General features: G+C 43.6%; 1 protein-coding gene across 1 annotated transcript; it reads right to left on the bottom strand.

Annotated features, from left to right (window-relative positions):
* Positions 1-2,382: 2,382 nt before the first annotated feature.
* Positions 2,383-3,288, bottom strand: LOC138355591 (nucleolar protein dao-5-like). Its single transcript, XM_069310902.1, has one exon. The coding sequence runs from the start codon at positions 3,286-3,288 to the stop codon at positions 2,383-2,385; it is 906 nt and encodes a 301-aa protein (XP_069167003.1).
* Positions 3,289-18,357: the final 15,069 nt, after the last annotated feature.

Raw genomic sequence — 18,357 nt, 5'->3', positions numbered from 1 at the left:
CATCAGACAATATGTGAATATTGTGTTGCAGCCATCAGACAATATGTGATTATTGTGTTGCAGCCATCAGACAATATGTGAATATTGTGTTGCAGCCATCAGACAATATGTGAATATTGTGTTGCAGCCATCAGACAATATGTGAATATTGTGTTGCAGCCATCAGACAATATGTGATTATTGTGTTGCAGCCATCAGACAATATGTGATTATTGTGTTGCAGCCATCAGACAATATGTGATTATTGTGTTGCAGCCATCAGACAATATGTGATTATTGTGTTGCAGCCATCAGACAATATGTGATTATTGTGTTGCAGCCATCAGACAATATGTGATTATTGTGTTGCAGCCATCAGACAATATGTGATTATTGTGTTGCAGCCATCAGACAATATGTGAATATTGTGTTGCAGCCATCAGACAATATGTGAATATTGTGTTGCAGCCATCAGACAATATGTGATTATTGTGTTGCAGCCATCAGACAATATGTGATTATTGTGTTGCAGCCATCAGACAATATGTGAATATTGTGTTGCAGCCATCAGACAATATGTGATTATTGTGTTGCAGCCATCAGACAATATGTGATTATTGTGTTGCAGCCATCAGACAATATGTGATTATTGTGTTGCAGCCATCAGACAATATGTGAATATTGCGTTGCAGCCATCAGACAATATGTGAATATTGTGTTGCAGCCATCAGAAAACACATGTATGTTACATTCAAACCATCAGAAAACACCTGTATGTTACAGCATTATGAAAACCCTTACCAGTCTTGCCCATAATTAATTACTCATTCCCTCACCAATTTACAATGTTCGTATGGCAGTCAACTGCTCGGTAATCTCCTCTTCTGTGTCCCCTTCACTATTTTATTCACTGCTTTCATTTCATTCTGGCACACATGAAATTATTCATGCATTCTAATCCACTAAATACAGCCCGTATGATTTAATTAACCCGATCTTCTTCTTTCGCCCTGTTATTTAGATTTTAAATTATTCATATGATTAATCTTGTGTCTGCACATTCGATAGTGTGTTGGACTCTCCCAGCCTTCGTTGGCTTGGATTAAGGTAAGTCAGGTGAGGTTAAATTCGGTAAGGTTACGTGAGGCGAGGTTAGGTGAGATTACGTTAGCTGGGGGAGGGTTAGGGTTCAACAAGCATTGTTTCTAGTATTACAAGCGAGGTTTACTTTCCAATGTTGAAAGCCCTTGTGTTCTTGGTGATACAGGTCCTTGTATTATTGGTGATACAAGCCCTTGTTATTTCTCTGTCTAATATATTTTATAATATAACGCTTGGATATCATGATTGACAGTTTATTGAGATACAGTCAAGCACATGTAGTAAACATGAGATAAAATTAAATTAAACAAGAAAATTATCTTAGCTAATCCCTCGTGACACCAGACTAAAGTTAAGCTTTAACAGACTCGTACGTTGAAGTGGAAGAGGAGCGACCAGTGAAACTATACACCAGCAGTTGTTAAGTGTCTTAATCACCAGCTGGCCAACGGAGTGCGCACGTAAACACAAGAATAAATTCATCAAAATTGGTGAAACTGTAATAGGCTTAAAGGCCACTGCCTTTTATACCTACTTCTTTAAAAGGGAGGCTGAGGGAGGGAGCGTCAGGAGCCCTTACCTACGTGTCTTTAACGCGTGTGTTTCAGTGATGAAATAAAGTTGAAATCTCATATTGTGATTTGAACTAAAAATCAAATAGACTTTATGACCACGACAGGTGGATCGCATCACATAGGTCGACCTCTTCAGAAACACAGGTCGATCTCTTCAGAAACACAGGTCGATCTCTTCAGAAACACAGGTCGATCTCTTCAGAAACACAGGTCGATCTCTTCAGAAACACAGGTCGATCTCTTCAGAAACACAGGTCGATCTCTTCAGAAACACAGGTCGATCTCTTCAGAAATACAGGTCGACCTCTTCAGAAACAAAGGTCGACCTCAACACAAAGCTCGTCTTTATCACACAGGTATATATAAATGATATATCAATGATACATAAAAATGATATACAATGATACATAATATCAATGATACATAAAATATAAAATGATATCAATGATACATAAAATATAAAATGATATCAATGATACATAAAAATGATATATATGATATCAATGATACATAAAATGATATATAAAAAGCTACACTATATATGCAGATCCAATCCGCTCGCCGTGTACTATTGCAATCCTAATCTTACAGACAATGTTGACAACCCTCTACCTAGCAAGAGGGTGGAGACTCGCCTCTCATGCAATATACAACTTAATGTCAATGATGTATCAGGTCGACTCAATAGGCAACAGCTTCCACCACCAGAGTCTCAGAGGCAATAAAACTAATCAAGTAACGTCTGGAAAAGTTCCTTTATCCTGTGTTGCAAACTTTTTATGATGGCGTCATTTGTTAGCGGGCTTCTGCGCACTGGAGAACCACTCGCGGGCTTCTGCGCACTGGAGAACCACTCGCGGGCTTCTGCGCACTGGAGAACCACTCGCGGGCTTCTGCGCACTGGAGAACCACTCGCGGGCTTCTGCGCACTGGAGAACCACTCGCGGGCTTCTGCGCACTGGAGAACCACTCGCGGGCTTCTGCGCACTGGAGAACCACTCGCGGGCTTCTGCGCACTGGAGAACCACTCGCGGGCTTCTGCGCACTGGACAACCACTCGCGGGCTTCTGCGCACTGGAGAACCACTCGCGGGCTTCTGCGCACTGGAGAACCACTCGCGGGCTTCTGCGCACTGGAGAACCACTCGCGGGCTTCTGCGCACTGGAGAACCACTCGCAGGCTTCTGCGCACTGGAGAACCACTCGCGGGCTTCTGCGCACTGGACAACCACTCGCGGGCTTCTGCGCACTGGAGAACCACTCGCGGGCTTCTGCGCACTGGAGAACCACTCGCGGGCTTCTGCGCACTGGAGAACCACTCGCGGGCTTCTGCGCACTGGAGAACCACTCGCAGGCTTCGGCGCACTGGAGAACCACTCGCGGGCTTCTGCGCACTGGAGAACCACTCGCAGGCTTCGGCGCACTGGAGAACCACTCGAGGGCTTCGGCGCACTGGAGAACCACTCGCAGGCTTCGGCGCACTGGAGAACCACTCGCGGGCTTCGGCGCACTGGAGAACCACTCGCGGGCTTCTGCGCACTGGAGGACGACTCGGCATTGCTCAGAAGGGAATGAGGTGTGGGGTTCTTTGTCGTAGGCGACGCAGCAGGGAATCTGCACCTCAGGAGAGGCATACACCCGAGATAAGGCATACACCCGAGATAAGGCATACACCTAAAATGAGGAATACACCTGAGAAGAATACACCCAGCTTCCCCGAGAGACCCACGCACACACCCCCTTCCAGCCGGATGTCGCTCGATAAAGGCGATGTAGTACCATTCACGCCGATAGTGTAATTCCATTCTCCTGTGGACAATAACCCTCGTAAAGAAGATTACTTTCCGTGCGAGGCGTCAAAAGATCCAATTGTAATCGAACTGGCGAAATGGGCTATTCATTCCCAGCTCTCCCGGGAGACTCGACAACATCCCTGGGACAAAGGCAAGGCTGCAGGGGCTGATCTGGGAACACACCTGTCTTCTTTCTCGGCTACCTAACACGACGGTAATATGCGCCACCATTAACATCCACATTTACCTGCGTGCTGAAGTGAGTCTTGTAAGTTACTGACACACACACACACACACACACACACACACACACACACACACACACACACACACACACACACACACACACACACACACACACACACACACACGGGTAGACATGATAACCACCTACAAAATTCCCAGGGGAATTGACAGCGTGGACAAAGACAAACTCTTTAGCACGGGTGGAACACGAACAAGGGGACACAGGTGGAAACTTAGTACCCAAATGAGCCACAGAGACATTAGAAAGAATTTTTCAGTGTCAGAGCAGTTATAAAATGGAATTCATTAGGCAGTGGTGTGGTGGAGGCTGACTCCATACACAGTGTCAAATGTAGATATGATAGAGCCCATTAAGCTCAGGAATCTGTACACCAGTTGATTGATAGTTGAGAGGCGGGACCAAAGAGCCAGAGCTCAACCCCCGCAAGCACAACTAGGTGAGGACGGGTCCCGCACGGAATGAATCACCTGGTGTACCTTTGTTCCTCACCCGATGTTACTGCTCCGTAATGTACCTGGACTGTTCCCGGGTGAGGGTTCTGGAAGTTCTTCTACACAACAATCCCGGCCCTGGGCCAGGCATAGACTGGGACAGCTTGGTCCAACAGGCTGTTGCTTTGAGCTGTCCGCAGGCCCACACATCCACCACAGCTCGGTTGGTCCAGCACTTGTTGCAGAAAACTGTCCAGATTTTAGAAGAATTCCAACAAAATTCTATCCTTTTATTATTAAAAATTTATTTATTAAAAAAACACTGTAGCTTAATCATTTGTTTAACCTACTACGCGTGTGATGTTAGTCTGCATATCAATAAGTTTGTCATGTAGTATCTGAGATTGTAATGTCTAGACCACACACTAGAAGGTGAAGGGACGACGACGTTACGGTCCGTTAGGACCATTTTCAAGTCGATTGAGACTTGAGAATGGTCCAGGACGGACCGAAACGTCGTCGTCCCTTCACCTTCTAGTGTGTGTGGTCTGGTCAACATTCGTCAGCCACGTTATTGTGACTCATCGCCTTGTAATGTCTGTGATTATTTCTTCAATGTTTGTGAAGATAAGATCTAGAATATTTTCGGTCCCAGTTAGCTTTGTTATCTGCTGGTTGAACGAAAATTCGTCTTAGAATCTAACTAGATCTCTGACTTGCGGTTGGTTATTTCTAGATAGATTTCCTGGTATAATATTATTGTTTGCTAATCTCCCATCTTAGACTGGCCAGGTTGAAGTCTTCTAGGTAGATAATATCAGGTATTGGGTAGATTATCGAGGTTCAGGGATCAGTATGCTGCTATTCATCCCTTGAGTACCGCTGCACATCTGCAATGGCAGGTGTGCAGCCTGCACACCCGTTTTTTTAATGCTGCTCTGAAGAAGGAATGTATTGAGCAGTGTTGCTAATCTGTAAGTGAACCTAACGCTCAAGCAGCATGCTCAACACCCCCAGTAGTAAGAATAACGTTTAAATTTATTATTTTGCTATTGTAAACTAGCGGAATCTTTTAACAACAGGATCTATAATCGTCAAATTGTGTTTTCCTAACTTGAACATGTATGGTATGGATTTACCTTACTACACGTTTCTAAAGTCTGTAAGTGGGCACATCTATGCGCCATCCATTTCTTGTGTCGGAGATTCCATCCCTTATCTCCATTGGTATTTTTATCAGACGAATTCTTCCTATTACTGATCTCCATCGGCCGCCTCCCTTTCTTTCGTGCCTAATAATTAACGTTGTCGGCTGCAAATGCAATGCACCAGAGTATACATTCACCGACTCCTGATGAGATCTCCCAGTTGCAACACGCCTGCACACTGCCATTTAACATAACACAAATACTTTCCTTGTTGCAGCAGTTCGATCATACCCCAACCCGTTCTCGCACTTTCTTACAGTCAATATTGACTTATTAAATAAGTGCATATGTGACATACTAATTTATTGTGAATATTTTAGTTTACCTTGAAAAGCTTCACAGAAAACACCGACCTTACCTAACCTTCTTAGTATGTTAAGATAAGCATCTTATTGCTTCGTAAATACAATTATTACTTAACCTATACCTATAATAGGTTAAGTAATAATTGTAATTACGAAGCAATAAGATGTTTATTGCTTATATTTATAGGTCGGTGTTTTCTATGAAGCTTTTCAAGGTAAACTAAAATATTCACAATAAATTAGTATGTCACATATGCACTTATTTAATAAGTCAATATTGACTATACGAAAGTGCGAGAACGGGTTCATACCCAAACGCTGCCGTCACTCGCTCTCAACACTCAGGTTTATACAAAAACCTGTCTAGAGAGTCCAGCTGGTCCTTAGGATCTCTCCAGTGTGGCATAAGCAATACGCACTTAAAGGCAGTCATTAACCACGCCCTCGACCCCTTGAACTTGACCCCTTAACCTGATTTCGTGAAATTGACACGAGTCACTTAGCCGACTAAGCCCCTTACAGACTACTCAATAACTAGTTAAGGAAAAAGCGAATGAGATAATGGTTTACGTTCCTAAAGCTGCCTGTGCTGAGCCACGAGGCACTGATTACAAGGACCCACCGAAATGCTGTTACTTTCCATATTTTCCTGTGCGTGGGTCGGCAATCAGTTTTCAACCACATATTTGCGACTTATTTTTTGTTGTTGCCTGCTGGTTACTGTTCCTTGCGACACCCGGGGAAGGCACAATGCAGTGTGCTACACATGACCACGGGAGGGTGTAGGGAGGGTGTAGGGAGGGTGTAGGGTGGGTATAGGGTGGGTGTAGGGTAGGTGTAGGGAGGGTGTAGGGAGGGTGTAGGGTGGGTATAGGGTGGGTATAGGGTGGGTGTAGGGTAGGTGTAGGGAGGGTGTAGGGAGGGTGTAGGGTGGGTGTAGGGAGGGTGTAGGGAGGGTGTAGGGAGGGTGAAGGGAGGGTGTAGGGTGGGTATAGGGTGGGTGTAGGGAGGGTGTAGGGAGGGTGTAGGGTGGGTGTAGGGAGGGTGTAGGGAGGGTGTAGGGAGGGTGTAGGGAGGGTGAAGGGAGGGTGTAGGGAGGGTGTAGGGTGGGTATAGGGTGGGTGTAGGGTAGGTGTAGGGAGGGTGTAGGGTGGGTGTAGGGAGGGTGTAGGGTGGGTGTAGAGTGGGTGTAGGGTGGGTGTAGGTCAGTGGGACCGGGCCCAGCGCCAGTCCCACATCACCCGCTCTAACCCATATTGAAATGGCGAGGGCAAAAATGTCCAGTGATTGCTAGTTCCCCCTCCACCGGTGGCCCTCTGTGACTCCAAGAGCCAGGCACTGTTGGCAATATGTGTCGCGGAGGCTGATGGAAGAGGGGGGTAAGGGATGGGGCAGAGGGATGGGCAGAGCCATGACAGGAAGCTACAGCAAAGTTATCAGATTGTTGGAGGCGATGCTTGTGGGATAGCATTGTATGCGTGGGGAATGTACATGCTTATGTCTGCAGTGCACTTTCGGATGCGTATATTTGTGTACCTACGACAAACGCAACACCTACAGCGTATGTAACGCCTACAACATATGCAACACCTACACTACCTACAATGATACAACACCTACAATGATACAACACCTACACGACCTACAACACGACCACGTGAACGAAGGAGACGGAACAAGATTCCGCTACAACACCCAAGTAAGCCAGTGGAACCCAGCAGTGAATAATATTCAACCCGCCATTAATATTTCACGGAGTTTGCCGCCAGCGTGAATGTTACTCTTCCGGTATAATTTAGCAAGATATTTATATTTCAGAAGATGATGAGCTGCCTTCCAAGTAGAATGGGTGTGAGGAGGTTATGAATAAAGAGGTTGTAAAGTGAATACTATATGCGTCTTGACAGAGCCAAGAGCGATGGATGTGCTCACCTAACACTGCCTCCTGGGGAGTGAGGTTTAGCTCCTTATGCCCTGTCCTACTGGTCTTGTTGTATCTGGTATTATAATTTAACTTTCCAGACGTTCGAATTCTTTGTCGAATGTGATCTTTAAGTTGTGGATGGGGAAGGGTGGGGGGTGTCTTTCACAACTTCTTAGTGTATTCCACTAGTAGATTACCCATACAGGGTACGAGTATTTCCTAATGTTTCTCTGACACATTTGTATTTCCAGCTTCCACTTGTGTTCTCTTGCCTTACTATGGAAGTAAGTAGGATAACAGGTGAGATAATTAAACAGGTAGAGAATATAACTGATATTTGGGGAGTAAGACCAGACGAAGCCTTTGCTGAGGCAGCAAAAGTTTCACTGGGCAAGAAGATAATTAACACAAAAGTGTTCGAGGCTGTAAAATTATCCAAATCATGAAATGTACAAATCAGGAGATGGAGAGAGAGAGAGAGAGAGAGAGAGAGAGAGAGAGAGAGAGAGAGAGAGGAGAGAGAGAGAGAGAGAGAGAGAGAGAGAGAGAGAGAGAGAGAGAGAGAGATCAGTGGCAACATTCAAGCCTGAGGGAGACACATGGCAAACAAGGAGAGAGACCGAAATGAGATAACAAATTCTGAACAAAATTCAGGCTGGAGATGCAACTATGAAAATAGAGCATTTATGCAGGCTAGGTAGGTTTCAAAGGGAAATAAATCGACCAGTGAATGTTATTATTTATGAACAGCAAGCCAGTTAAATATATCTCAGCAAAAAATATAATTTGAGATATGAGGAAAAGTACCATGGCATTTTTATTAGTCAGGATAAGTCTAAAGAGAATACTGAGGCAGTGAAGAGAATCAGGGAAAAGCAAATGAGAAATGCAAGGAGACCAGAAAAAAGCACAAACAGTGTATAGGAGGAAGCGAATTTGACAGCTGACGGTAGAACACAAGGAAATAGTGCGGCTCGCCAGCTTAATGATGCAACAGAGCGCACTACAGTGAGATAGTAAGGCTGTCACGCCTAACGAGGCAACCACATAAATGAGTAGGTATGAGTGGTTAGATCATCATTACACCACGACATGGGCAAAAGCATTGTAACCTGAGTGGTAGTGGCCCCTCATACTCATCTGGTGAGTGATAGTTGACCCCCCTTTATCTACCGGTAAGTAGTAGTAGATCCTCTTACTAATTCGGTGAGTGGTAGTAGATCCTCACTCTCATACGGTGAGTGGTAGTGGATCCTCATACTCATCCTGAGAATGAGATTGCAACCCTACAACCTGAGTATGGTAATGCACCATACACCCATCCTGTGAGTGGTAGTGCACCCCATATACCCATCCTGCTATGAGTGGTAGTGGGAATGGTTACATTATTATTATTAACATCTTTATTGACAAAATTACAGAAGTAAATAATGAGCTCAGCAATTACCCCCCCCCCCTCCGTAAAATATAAACAAAATAATAACAATGGGTGACGTTTGACTGTTTCGAACCTCATCAAATTCAAATGTATTTGCCAAAACAATATATTAACATTACCTGTGCTGTTTAACTTTGATTTCGTCTCTAATAATGCGAACTTTTACTACACAACACGTGTAATTACATCGGTGTTCTTTGTTTATGTTATAAGGGCTCTATAGCGATACAATTAATAAGCAGTTTAGTTGATGAAAACTTGATGCTGTTGTGTGTGTGTGTTTTTCGTTAATAATTTAATATTATGCAATGTTTTGTAAATATAAACACGACTCGCTGGCCCCTCAGGCTGGGAAATGATGCGTTCCCTTTGTTATGATCTCTTTCTATTTGGTTGTTCGTGTATGTGTGTGTGTGTGTGTGTGTGTGTGTGTGTGTGTGTGTGTGTGTGTGTGTGTGTGTGTGTGTGTGTGTGTGTGTGTGTGTGTCCACCTAATTGAGTACACACTAACCGGATGAGTATGTGGATCTACTACCACTCAACGGACAAGTATGTGGTCCACTACCAGTTACAGGATAAGTATGGGGGGGGGGGGGGTCCATAATAAATGAACTAAACTCAACTCACACTTTTTCTCAACCGGCTCGTCTCTCCTCATCCCCCCCTCCTCGTCTCCACCACGCTGTGGATAACCCCCCCCCCTTCCCTCCACCCATCACAAACGCCCCTCTAAGCAGCCTAATTTTCTTGCTTGGAACGCGCCCGCTTACACATATCTCCACCCTCACTTGAGTCTCCATCGGTACATTTAGGACCACAGATACAGGGATAACCTCCAAGTAATGCGAGGTTCACTCCCACTTGCGACACACATTCCCAGGGAACACGCAGCGGTAATCTGTGCGCAGTTGTTGTAAATTTCCGATTTAGGAAGGTAAAGGGGAGAGACCCAGATCGTTGTTAACTATCGTATTTTTTGTAATAATTACCAGGTTATTGGGGCTATTATGCTTGTAACTACCCGTGAGGGGGTGGCAACAATGGGAGCAACGCGCGCGCGTGTACAGGCGCACACGCGCATGTTACACACAGGAAACAAGGGCCAACACCGTTACGTTGTATTGGCTTGTTTTTCTTGGGGCAGGAGAGAGGGAGGCCGATGAAACATTTAACATTATATAGAGACTGCATTTTCTTTGGGTCTGTTCTTTGGAGAAAGTGTTGTATACGTTGATGTATCTGGTGTGTGGTAGGTATTTCTCGTGCCAGGAAATGATAGCTTAGTATTACTACGGCAGCTCCGCCTTATTTATTGGTGGACATTAAGACACCCGTGGAGCAGTATATGTGCACTCAGATACACAGATAAAGCAAAGTGGGCACGGGAGAGGTAGTGGTGCAGGGGAGGTGAGGAAAGAAACACGACTAAAAAACGGTGTTGTTACAAACTAGAGCAAGAAAGTTGGCACATAAATTCAATTTCTACACTTCATCTCCACTATCACCCCCCACCCCTCCCCCTCCCTACACACACCGCGTATTTTCGCGCGTGAAAATTTTGTGAAAATTTTCATTGGTGTGAGCCGTCATTACGGCTGCTCCATCACCGGCCTGTCTAGCGGCCCACACCGCGCGGGGCCGCACTCCCTCCACATCTTGTCACAAGACTTTCCAGTTCTGGTTATTTTACTCTGAGCCACGATGGTTGTGGCTCTCACTGCCCGCTCTCACTAGATGTGTTGGCCGTTGTGTTGATTTGTTGGCCGTTGTGTTGATTTGTTGGCCGTTGTCTCGATTTGTTGGCCGTTGTCTCGATCTGTTGGCCGTTGTCTCCATCTGTTGGCCGTTGTCTCGATCTGTTGGCCGTTGTCTCGATCTGTTTGGCCGTTGTCTCAATCTGTTGGCCGTTGTCTCGATCTGTTGGCCGTTATCTCGATCTGTTGGCCGTTGTCTCGATCAGTTGGCCGTTGTCTCGATCAGTTGGCCGTTGTCTCGATCAGTTGGCCGTTGTCTCGATCAGTTGGCCGTTGTCTCGATCAGTTGTAATACTTCACATTTTAAACGAATTGGTCAAATTCTGTGAGTCAAGCTGGAGGCAGGAGTCTCAGGAGTGAACAAGACCAGGTAACCTCCCCGGAGGCGTCGCATGGGGCAGCAGGCAACGAGGTCCAGCCTCTGGGACCCCGACCTTCTCGGAGATAAACACTGGAGAGATCAGCGGATAGCAGACCATCGGGCGGGAAAACTACAGCCTTATAAATCTAACGGGATGTGGTTTCGGTCAGGGGCCGGCAAGGCACTGCACAATCAATGGTCTCTGAAATGTTGCACCTAACACCAGCCTGCCGTTCGACCCACCAATAAAAAAGCAGGAATGCTTTCCCTTGAGCTTGCCACTGGCCGATGGCTGGCAGGTTTACTGTGTGGTGGAGAGTAGTAATTGTTATGGGGGTGGGGGGGTGGGGGGTGGGGGGTAAAGTTACAATCCTGAAAACCTAGCAAAGAATAATTCTTCCCTTACCGTAAAACAACTAACTTATTCGACTCAACAAACACATCGGCAGGTAAATTAGTAGTTGTATCAATTGTTCCTATGCAAGGGCAATGGTCTCCAAGTACAGTTGGCTTCGTTGTCGATTCACAATCGGGGAGCCTTTTACCTAAAGCCTCTGTTCACCTATCAGTAAATAGGTACCCGAGAGTAAGACAACCACTGTGGTATAGCATCCTGGGGGAAGGTCAGTACACTTCGCTACACCTTCGGGTGAGGGGGACTTTCTGTCCCCCAAAAAACTAATTAAAATGGTAACAATTAGCAAGAGACTCATAATGAAAATCCATCTAACAAAAAACAAATCATCCTGACCGAGCGAACACATGTATCAACAGTGTGCATAAACATGCCATACAACATGCCACACTACTTACACAATATAATACCGAATTAATAACTCGCTTTGTGATAAAATTCCATGAAATAGTCTAGTAAATTATCATTTTAATTACTGGCTCAACAGCAATATTTTCATGTAATGCAACAAACTATCGGATCTGTTATTAAAGCCGAGCTGATTCACAGGTGATTAGTATCACAGCGCCCGGCTCGCTGTCCCTTGCCTGTCAAATGACACCAGGATTTAAATTATGATACGAGATATTGTATTCATACAATAAAGTGTTAATGCGCAGCCATCAGTTCTGATTTGGTTTAAGGTTGATGCTGGTACACACAGACGCACATGCATAGACGCGCTGGTACATACACACGCAGATGCATACACACGCACAGGACGATGCATCACAAGTCACATGACTTAGTGCTGACAATGAGAGATGACCTGTGATGTCATTCATGAAGGACATCATCACTTGGGTGATGCTGCAGAGGATGCTCGGCCTCAGTGAAGTGCCGTCATCGGAGTCTTCCCCTAAATGAAGCTCCGGAAGCTGGAATGAACCAATATTTAAACAGCGGTTTATCTCTAGTGAAGTAGGAAGAACCAGAGAACCAATTCCTGAGCAGACCTGATGGACTGTAAGGAGAAATTTGATGCAAGACTGACAGAATGTCAAAAATGCTCTGTTGCGTGACAGAAATTATTGTTTTCTGGTCCTCTGTGAAGTGAGGGACAAGTCACGGTGTGTGTGGAGGACCAGGGAGGAGGATTATGAATGTCCCACACACCTCAGGCACCCCAGCCATGTGAAGAACGTGACCTGTGGGCGTTCTCACAGTTTGGCAGAAGCCCAACCTCTTGTGGTAATCAACGATCATGTGGAAGTTAACCATAGACTGCCCTATACATTGTGTCCACCACACACTGTGCCACCCACAGCTTCTGCCAACTTCAGATTGGACAAATCATGTATTTCGACTCTTGTGGACTCTGCACTTTATTCTCCCACTTAAATTACTCACCCAACATACTGATAACTAAATGAGGAGGAGGCAAACCAAGCAACCTTGGAAGAATTTGACCTCACAAGTGATGAGGTCAAAAGAAATCAGTTGGAGCTGAATGTGACAAAGATTGGTGGCCTGATAAAATCTCGCCGTGGATACTGAAAGAAGGTGCAGAGGCACTAAGTGTGCCACTCTCTATGGTGAATAACAGGTCACTGGAAACAGGAGACCTACTGAAAACTGGAAGACAGCTAATGTAGTCCCACTATACAAAAAGGGTGACAGGCATGAGGCGCTGAACTACAGGCCAGTTTCCCTAACTTGTATACCATGCAAGGTGATGGAGAAGATCGTGAGGAAAAGGCTCGTAGAGCATCTGGAGGGAAATAGCTTTATAACACACCACCAGCATGGGTTCAGAGATGGTAAATCGTACACGATGATAAACCATATTCTCACACTTAGCCAGCCACCAACCACACCACAAGCCCCACCACCAGCCAACTACACCAACACCAAACTAAACCACCAATTTCAAAAGCACAGTCATCTTCTCCCACACATATACCTTTATAATCCAATACATGACAGATTCGGTCCCCTTCCCTGTGAGTCACAACCAACCCCCCGACTCTAAAACACATTATAAATCAAAAGTATGTAGGTCCAAGCAACATGTTTTGTGCTCCTTTTGGTGTGGGGAAGTGAGATGTAGGCCAAGGGGGGGGGGGGGGGGAGGGGAAGGTGTGGGAGGTAATCTCATTACCTCATTATCTCATTTATTTAAAATTAAACATTTATTTAAACATTAAACATTCTACTTTGCATTTGTTTAAAATTAAACAAAGGGATTTACTGTAAACCAGTAAACAACAGGAAAGTATTGTTTGCATTTCTCACGAAGATATCGGTAGTTTGTGCTTAAAATGCGCGAGTTAAAGACCGAAGAATAACACCCGCGGGACAACTTACGTGATTCGACTTTCGACACCCTAATTATCTCCTGTAGCTGGAGCACACAAAAGCACATCCACATTTTAGTGTACAAACGGGGGCTTTAAACATTAAGGATTTCGCTACAAAAAGCAATTAACGCTATTGTATTCAATGTAAATAGCCCAAAAAAGTCTACTTTGCATAATGATGCCAGTACCGGAGACACGTAAATGAGAGTATAATTAAATGGTTTAATCCTTCCGGAGTTAATTATAAAACTTTTATATTAGTATTCAATGCATTTTGGTGTTTCATAGACGTGTTTTTCGGCCATGCGTTAACAAGAGAAATTCTCAAATACTCACTGATGAATCAATATTTACATATTAAACATTATTTAATATTTACCGAGTTCTTCACCATTGAATATAGTGAACATATATATATATATATATATATATATATATATATATATATATATATATATATATATATATATATATAGTATATATATATATATATATATATATATATATATATATATATATATATATATATAGTATATATATATATATATATATATAGTATATATATATATATATATATATATATATATATATATATATATATATATATATATATATATATATATATATATATATATACTATATATACACACACACATATATATATATATATATATATATATATATATATATATATATATATATATATATATATATATATGTGTGTGTGTGTGTGTGTGTGTGTGTGTGTGTGTGTGTGTGTGTGTGTGTGTGTGTGTGTGTGTAACATCTCAACACACAGTAATTACTGTGTGAATTACTACCAGATCCATAATGGTCTTTAGCTGATCTTGAAGCAACTGAAGCTAATCCGACAAAGTGTTTCTGATCAACCAGGCTGTGGTGCTCAGAGCAGGATTATCAGTCACCCAGTTAATAACTGCCGTTGTCGGGAACAGTGAGTCTGCACTTGTCGACACGGACCAATCCACTTGAACTGGTCACTACAGTGGCGGCTTCTTGCATGGTCGCGCTCGATCCCCGATGGTCCAAGTGATTAGCGGAGATTCCTTGCCTCTGTCCTATCCCTTATCCTTGTCCTCATATCTCTCCCAAGTGTTATATAGGCGTAATGGCTTTGCGTATATACACACAGCACCGCTCCTGTGCCAGGTAAGTCCACTACGGGCTCACCATAGCCCGTGCTACTTGCCCCGCTCCTGTGCCAGGTAAGTTACGGGCTCACCATAGCCCGTGCTACTTGGAACTTGTTCCAAGTAGCTGAATCTATAACAACAACAACAACAGCGTATATAGGCATATTGGGTACTGATCTTCCTTAGGATGAGACCCCACAACAGTTTTCTAAATCACCGGGTACCTATTTTATTGCTTGGTGAATAGGTGCATCAGGTGAAAGGAAACGTTACCAACCATTTCTGTATCACCCGGGGATTGAACACCTTGGTTGTGAGCTAAGGACGAAGACCACTCTGCTACAGGACTGGGCAACGAAGGGGGGGTTGAGGAGGGACTCTTGAAACCATCTTAAGGCAGATAACATTTGTTTTCAAATTATTCTAATGTTACCAAGTCAAAACTAACATTGATGTTACGTTTTGTCACACGAGTCACATGTGACGTGCTTATTCGTCACGTGAGTCAGATGTAGTGACGTGTTCATATACACACATACTACCTTGAGGTGCTTCCGGGGCTTAGCGTCCCCGCGGCCCGGTCGTCGACCAGGCCTCCTGAGCGTGTATACTATAGTATATACTAGTATATACTATACTAGTATATCTTCAGATCTTGTCGGAAAATCCGACACCATTTAATAATATCATACAGGCAGATAATATTGCTGTGTTGTATAAACAAGTTAACCCATAGAAAATGTAACTTGTAGTGGAATTTCCGTCTATAGAAAACGGGATATCATTACCACATACTATTATAAATTTACCACCTATTATGGTGGGAATTATTCTTAAATACATTAGTCTTTGGACTTCACCATCATAAAAACATCTCATATAAATTAACTTAATTATCAGAATTAAAATAGAGTAAATGTGACCCTTCTATCACTTACTGTCATCTGGACAATGTAGACCAGTAGCGTCAGTGAGGAGGGAGTGGTCAGCCATTGTTATTGTACTTAGACCAAAGGCTCACGGGAGCAAATTCGGCTCCTGTTAATTTCTCTTGGACGAAGTGTTATGGAAACCAAAGGTGTACCATTATCAACACGCTGTCAACAAATACAAGCTAAGTGTTCTGCCGAAACCCATTTATCTAATCATTTTTGGCCATTAATGTCAGTAGATAGGGTGGGCCGGTTAGAATACGAAATCGCCTCATACTAAAGGTAATTAAGCCTAGGTCTTTATGGTTCCTTGTACAGTGTTTTCTCTGATATAGCTGTCATATATTAGGATTCTGGCTTTATAGCTAGCGCCCTTTTGACAGGTCAAGACGAGGAAGCATGCTTTGTGTGCCAGTTACTGGGTGATGGAAGCTACCTCAAAGAGGATAATTTGGTGTCTACATCCTGGTTATACCTGGTGGACTAAGGCCTGCTGTACAATAAGATAAGGAACCTCTTCAATGTACACTAATGTGTAGTTAATACTGTAGTTTGATTGGCTGCATATATATAAATTCAATATAAACCCCCCCCCCTAATGTGTAGTGGATCGATTTGTGAGATTATTGCAGAAATACAGTCCACTTAACATCATACAAATTGCTATCGAAGTATACAAATTAACGTAAATATAAATTCTATATAAATTCATATAAATTAAATAAATATAAATCTCACAGGTTGGTTCCCACAGATCTCGCATATTTCCCACAACTCCATGAAGTAAACATTCGCATGAAACACAAATTGTTCTTTTGAGTTGATAATGCAACATTAGCTTAAATACACTTGTATAATATTGTATTACCTTATCTACGTAGATCTGTTTGTTTCAACTGATAAGAAAATAAAGTACAAGGTGATGTCTACTATACACATGCGATATACACACGCTCATCTATACAATCACAATCGTGTGTATGAAGACTATCACACACACGGGATTTTCTGTATATCGTCCGCTTTATAGGATTTCAACCGAAATTTTACTTCAGGTTAATCCGGATTTGGCTTTCATCGAACGAAACAGTAATCCGAGCTCTGAGTATTTATGTATCTTCCAGCAGTTTGGAAAGATGCTCAACGTATTGGAAATATAATATTTCAGTCGCAATTTCATAAAGGTAAATTTATAAAATCCTTGTAAATACGTTTGCTTGTAAACGTATTTTAAACGTTCACAAGCAAGCGTTTGTAAACGTTTGCTTGTAAACGTTTAAGATATAGGCTTTGTTCTTGTAATATACGAGAGGTTTTGGTGTCCATATCTTGTGGCTCTCTGAAGAGCTACAAGATGTGGAATCTTGTGAAGGAATGTCAGTATTTAAAGTGAATTAATTATGAAGCTTGAAGAGAACATTGACGTCTGCATCAGAAGAGAAGGGAGTAGATATGTGGTTATGTATAATGTCAGAGGAGCCCCACATGTACAATATCGTCAGCTTCACCGGCCCAACTGGCCAACGATCGTTGAGCCGTCAGGATCTTGGCAAGTGTGCCTACACAACCCTACATACAACTTGTGTTAGAACCACTCTTCGAATATGCAGCTCCAACCATGAACTAAAGTTGAACAAATGTAAACTAGATCTCTAAAAGGTTCACAGACATGCCACAAAGGTTCACAGACATGTCACAAAGGTTCACAGACATGCCACAAAGGTTCACAGACATGCCACAAAGGTTCACAGACATGCCACAAAGGTGGTTCACGCGGTGACTGGCTTGAGCAGCCAGGAATGAGTGAGGACCCGAGGTCTCACCACACTGCTTGAGAGAACACACACACACACACACACACTGGGGACATAATTATGAAGACACCTTTACCACATTACACTTCATCCCTCGCTACATTCGAACCCTCATCACGGCTGTTGTGGGTTTATACCCCTTTAGCAACATTGTTGTTTCGAGGCAGAGCGCAAATAAGCAGTTAAGACTCTAACCTTATTACCTTTATAAGTAAAAATTATTATACAAATTTAAAAAATCAAACTTATTGCATTAAATTATATTTATTGAGAAGGTAGGGATTAGGAGGTGAGTGTGGAGCGTGTAGCTACACCCAGGAGTGTGGAGCGTGTAGCCACACCCAGGAGTGTGGAGCGTGTAGCCACACCCAGGAGAGTGTGGAGCGTGTAGCCACACCCAGGTGAGTGTGAAGCGTGTAGCCACACCCAGGAGAGTGTGGAGCGTGTAGTCACACTCAGGAGAGTGTGGAGCGTGTAGCCACACCCAGGAGAGTGTGGAGCGTGTAGTCACACTCAGGAGAGTGTGGAGCGTGTAGCCACACTCAGGAGAGTGTGGAGCGTGTAGCC

The sequence above is a fragment of the Procambarus clarkii genome, chromosome 68, assembly GCF_040958095.1.
Source record: "Procambarus clarkii isolate CNS0578487 chromosome 68, FALCON_Pclarkii_2.0, whole genome shotgun sequence".
In the NCBI taxonomy this organism is placed as follows: Eukaryota; Metazoa; Arthropoda; class Malacostraca; order Decapoda; family Cambaridae; genus Procambarus; species Procambarus clarkii.
The sequence above is the reverse complement of the archived record's forward strand: the minus strand, read 5'-3'. Positions and strand labels throughout refer to the sequence as shown.

What these genes read in the sequence shown, in the direction of transcription:
- LOC138355591 (XM_069310902.1), bottom strand. Translation starts at nt 3,288, where the DNA reads ATGCCTCTCCTGAGGTGCAGATTCCCTGCTGCGTCGCCTACGACAAAG.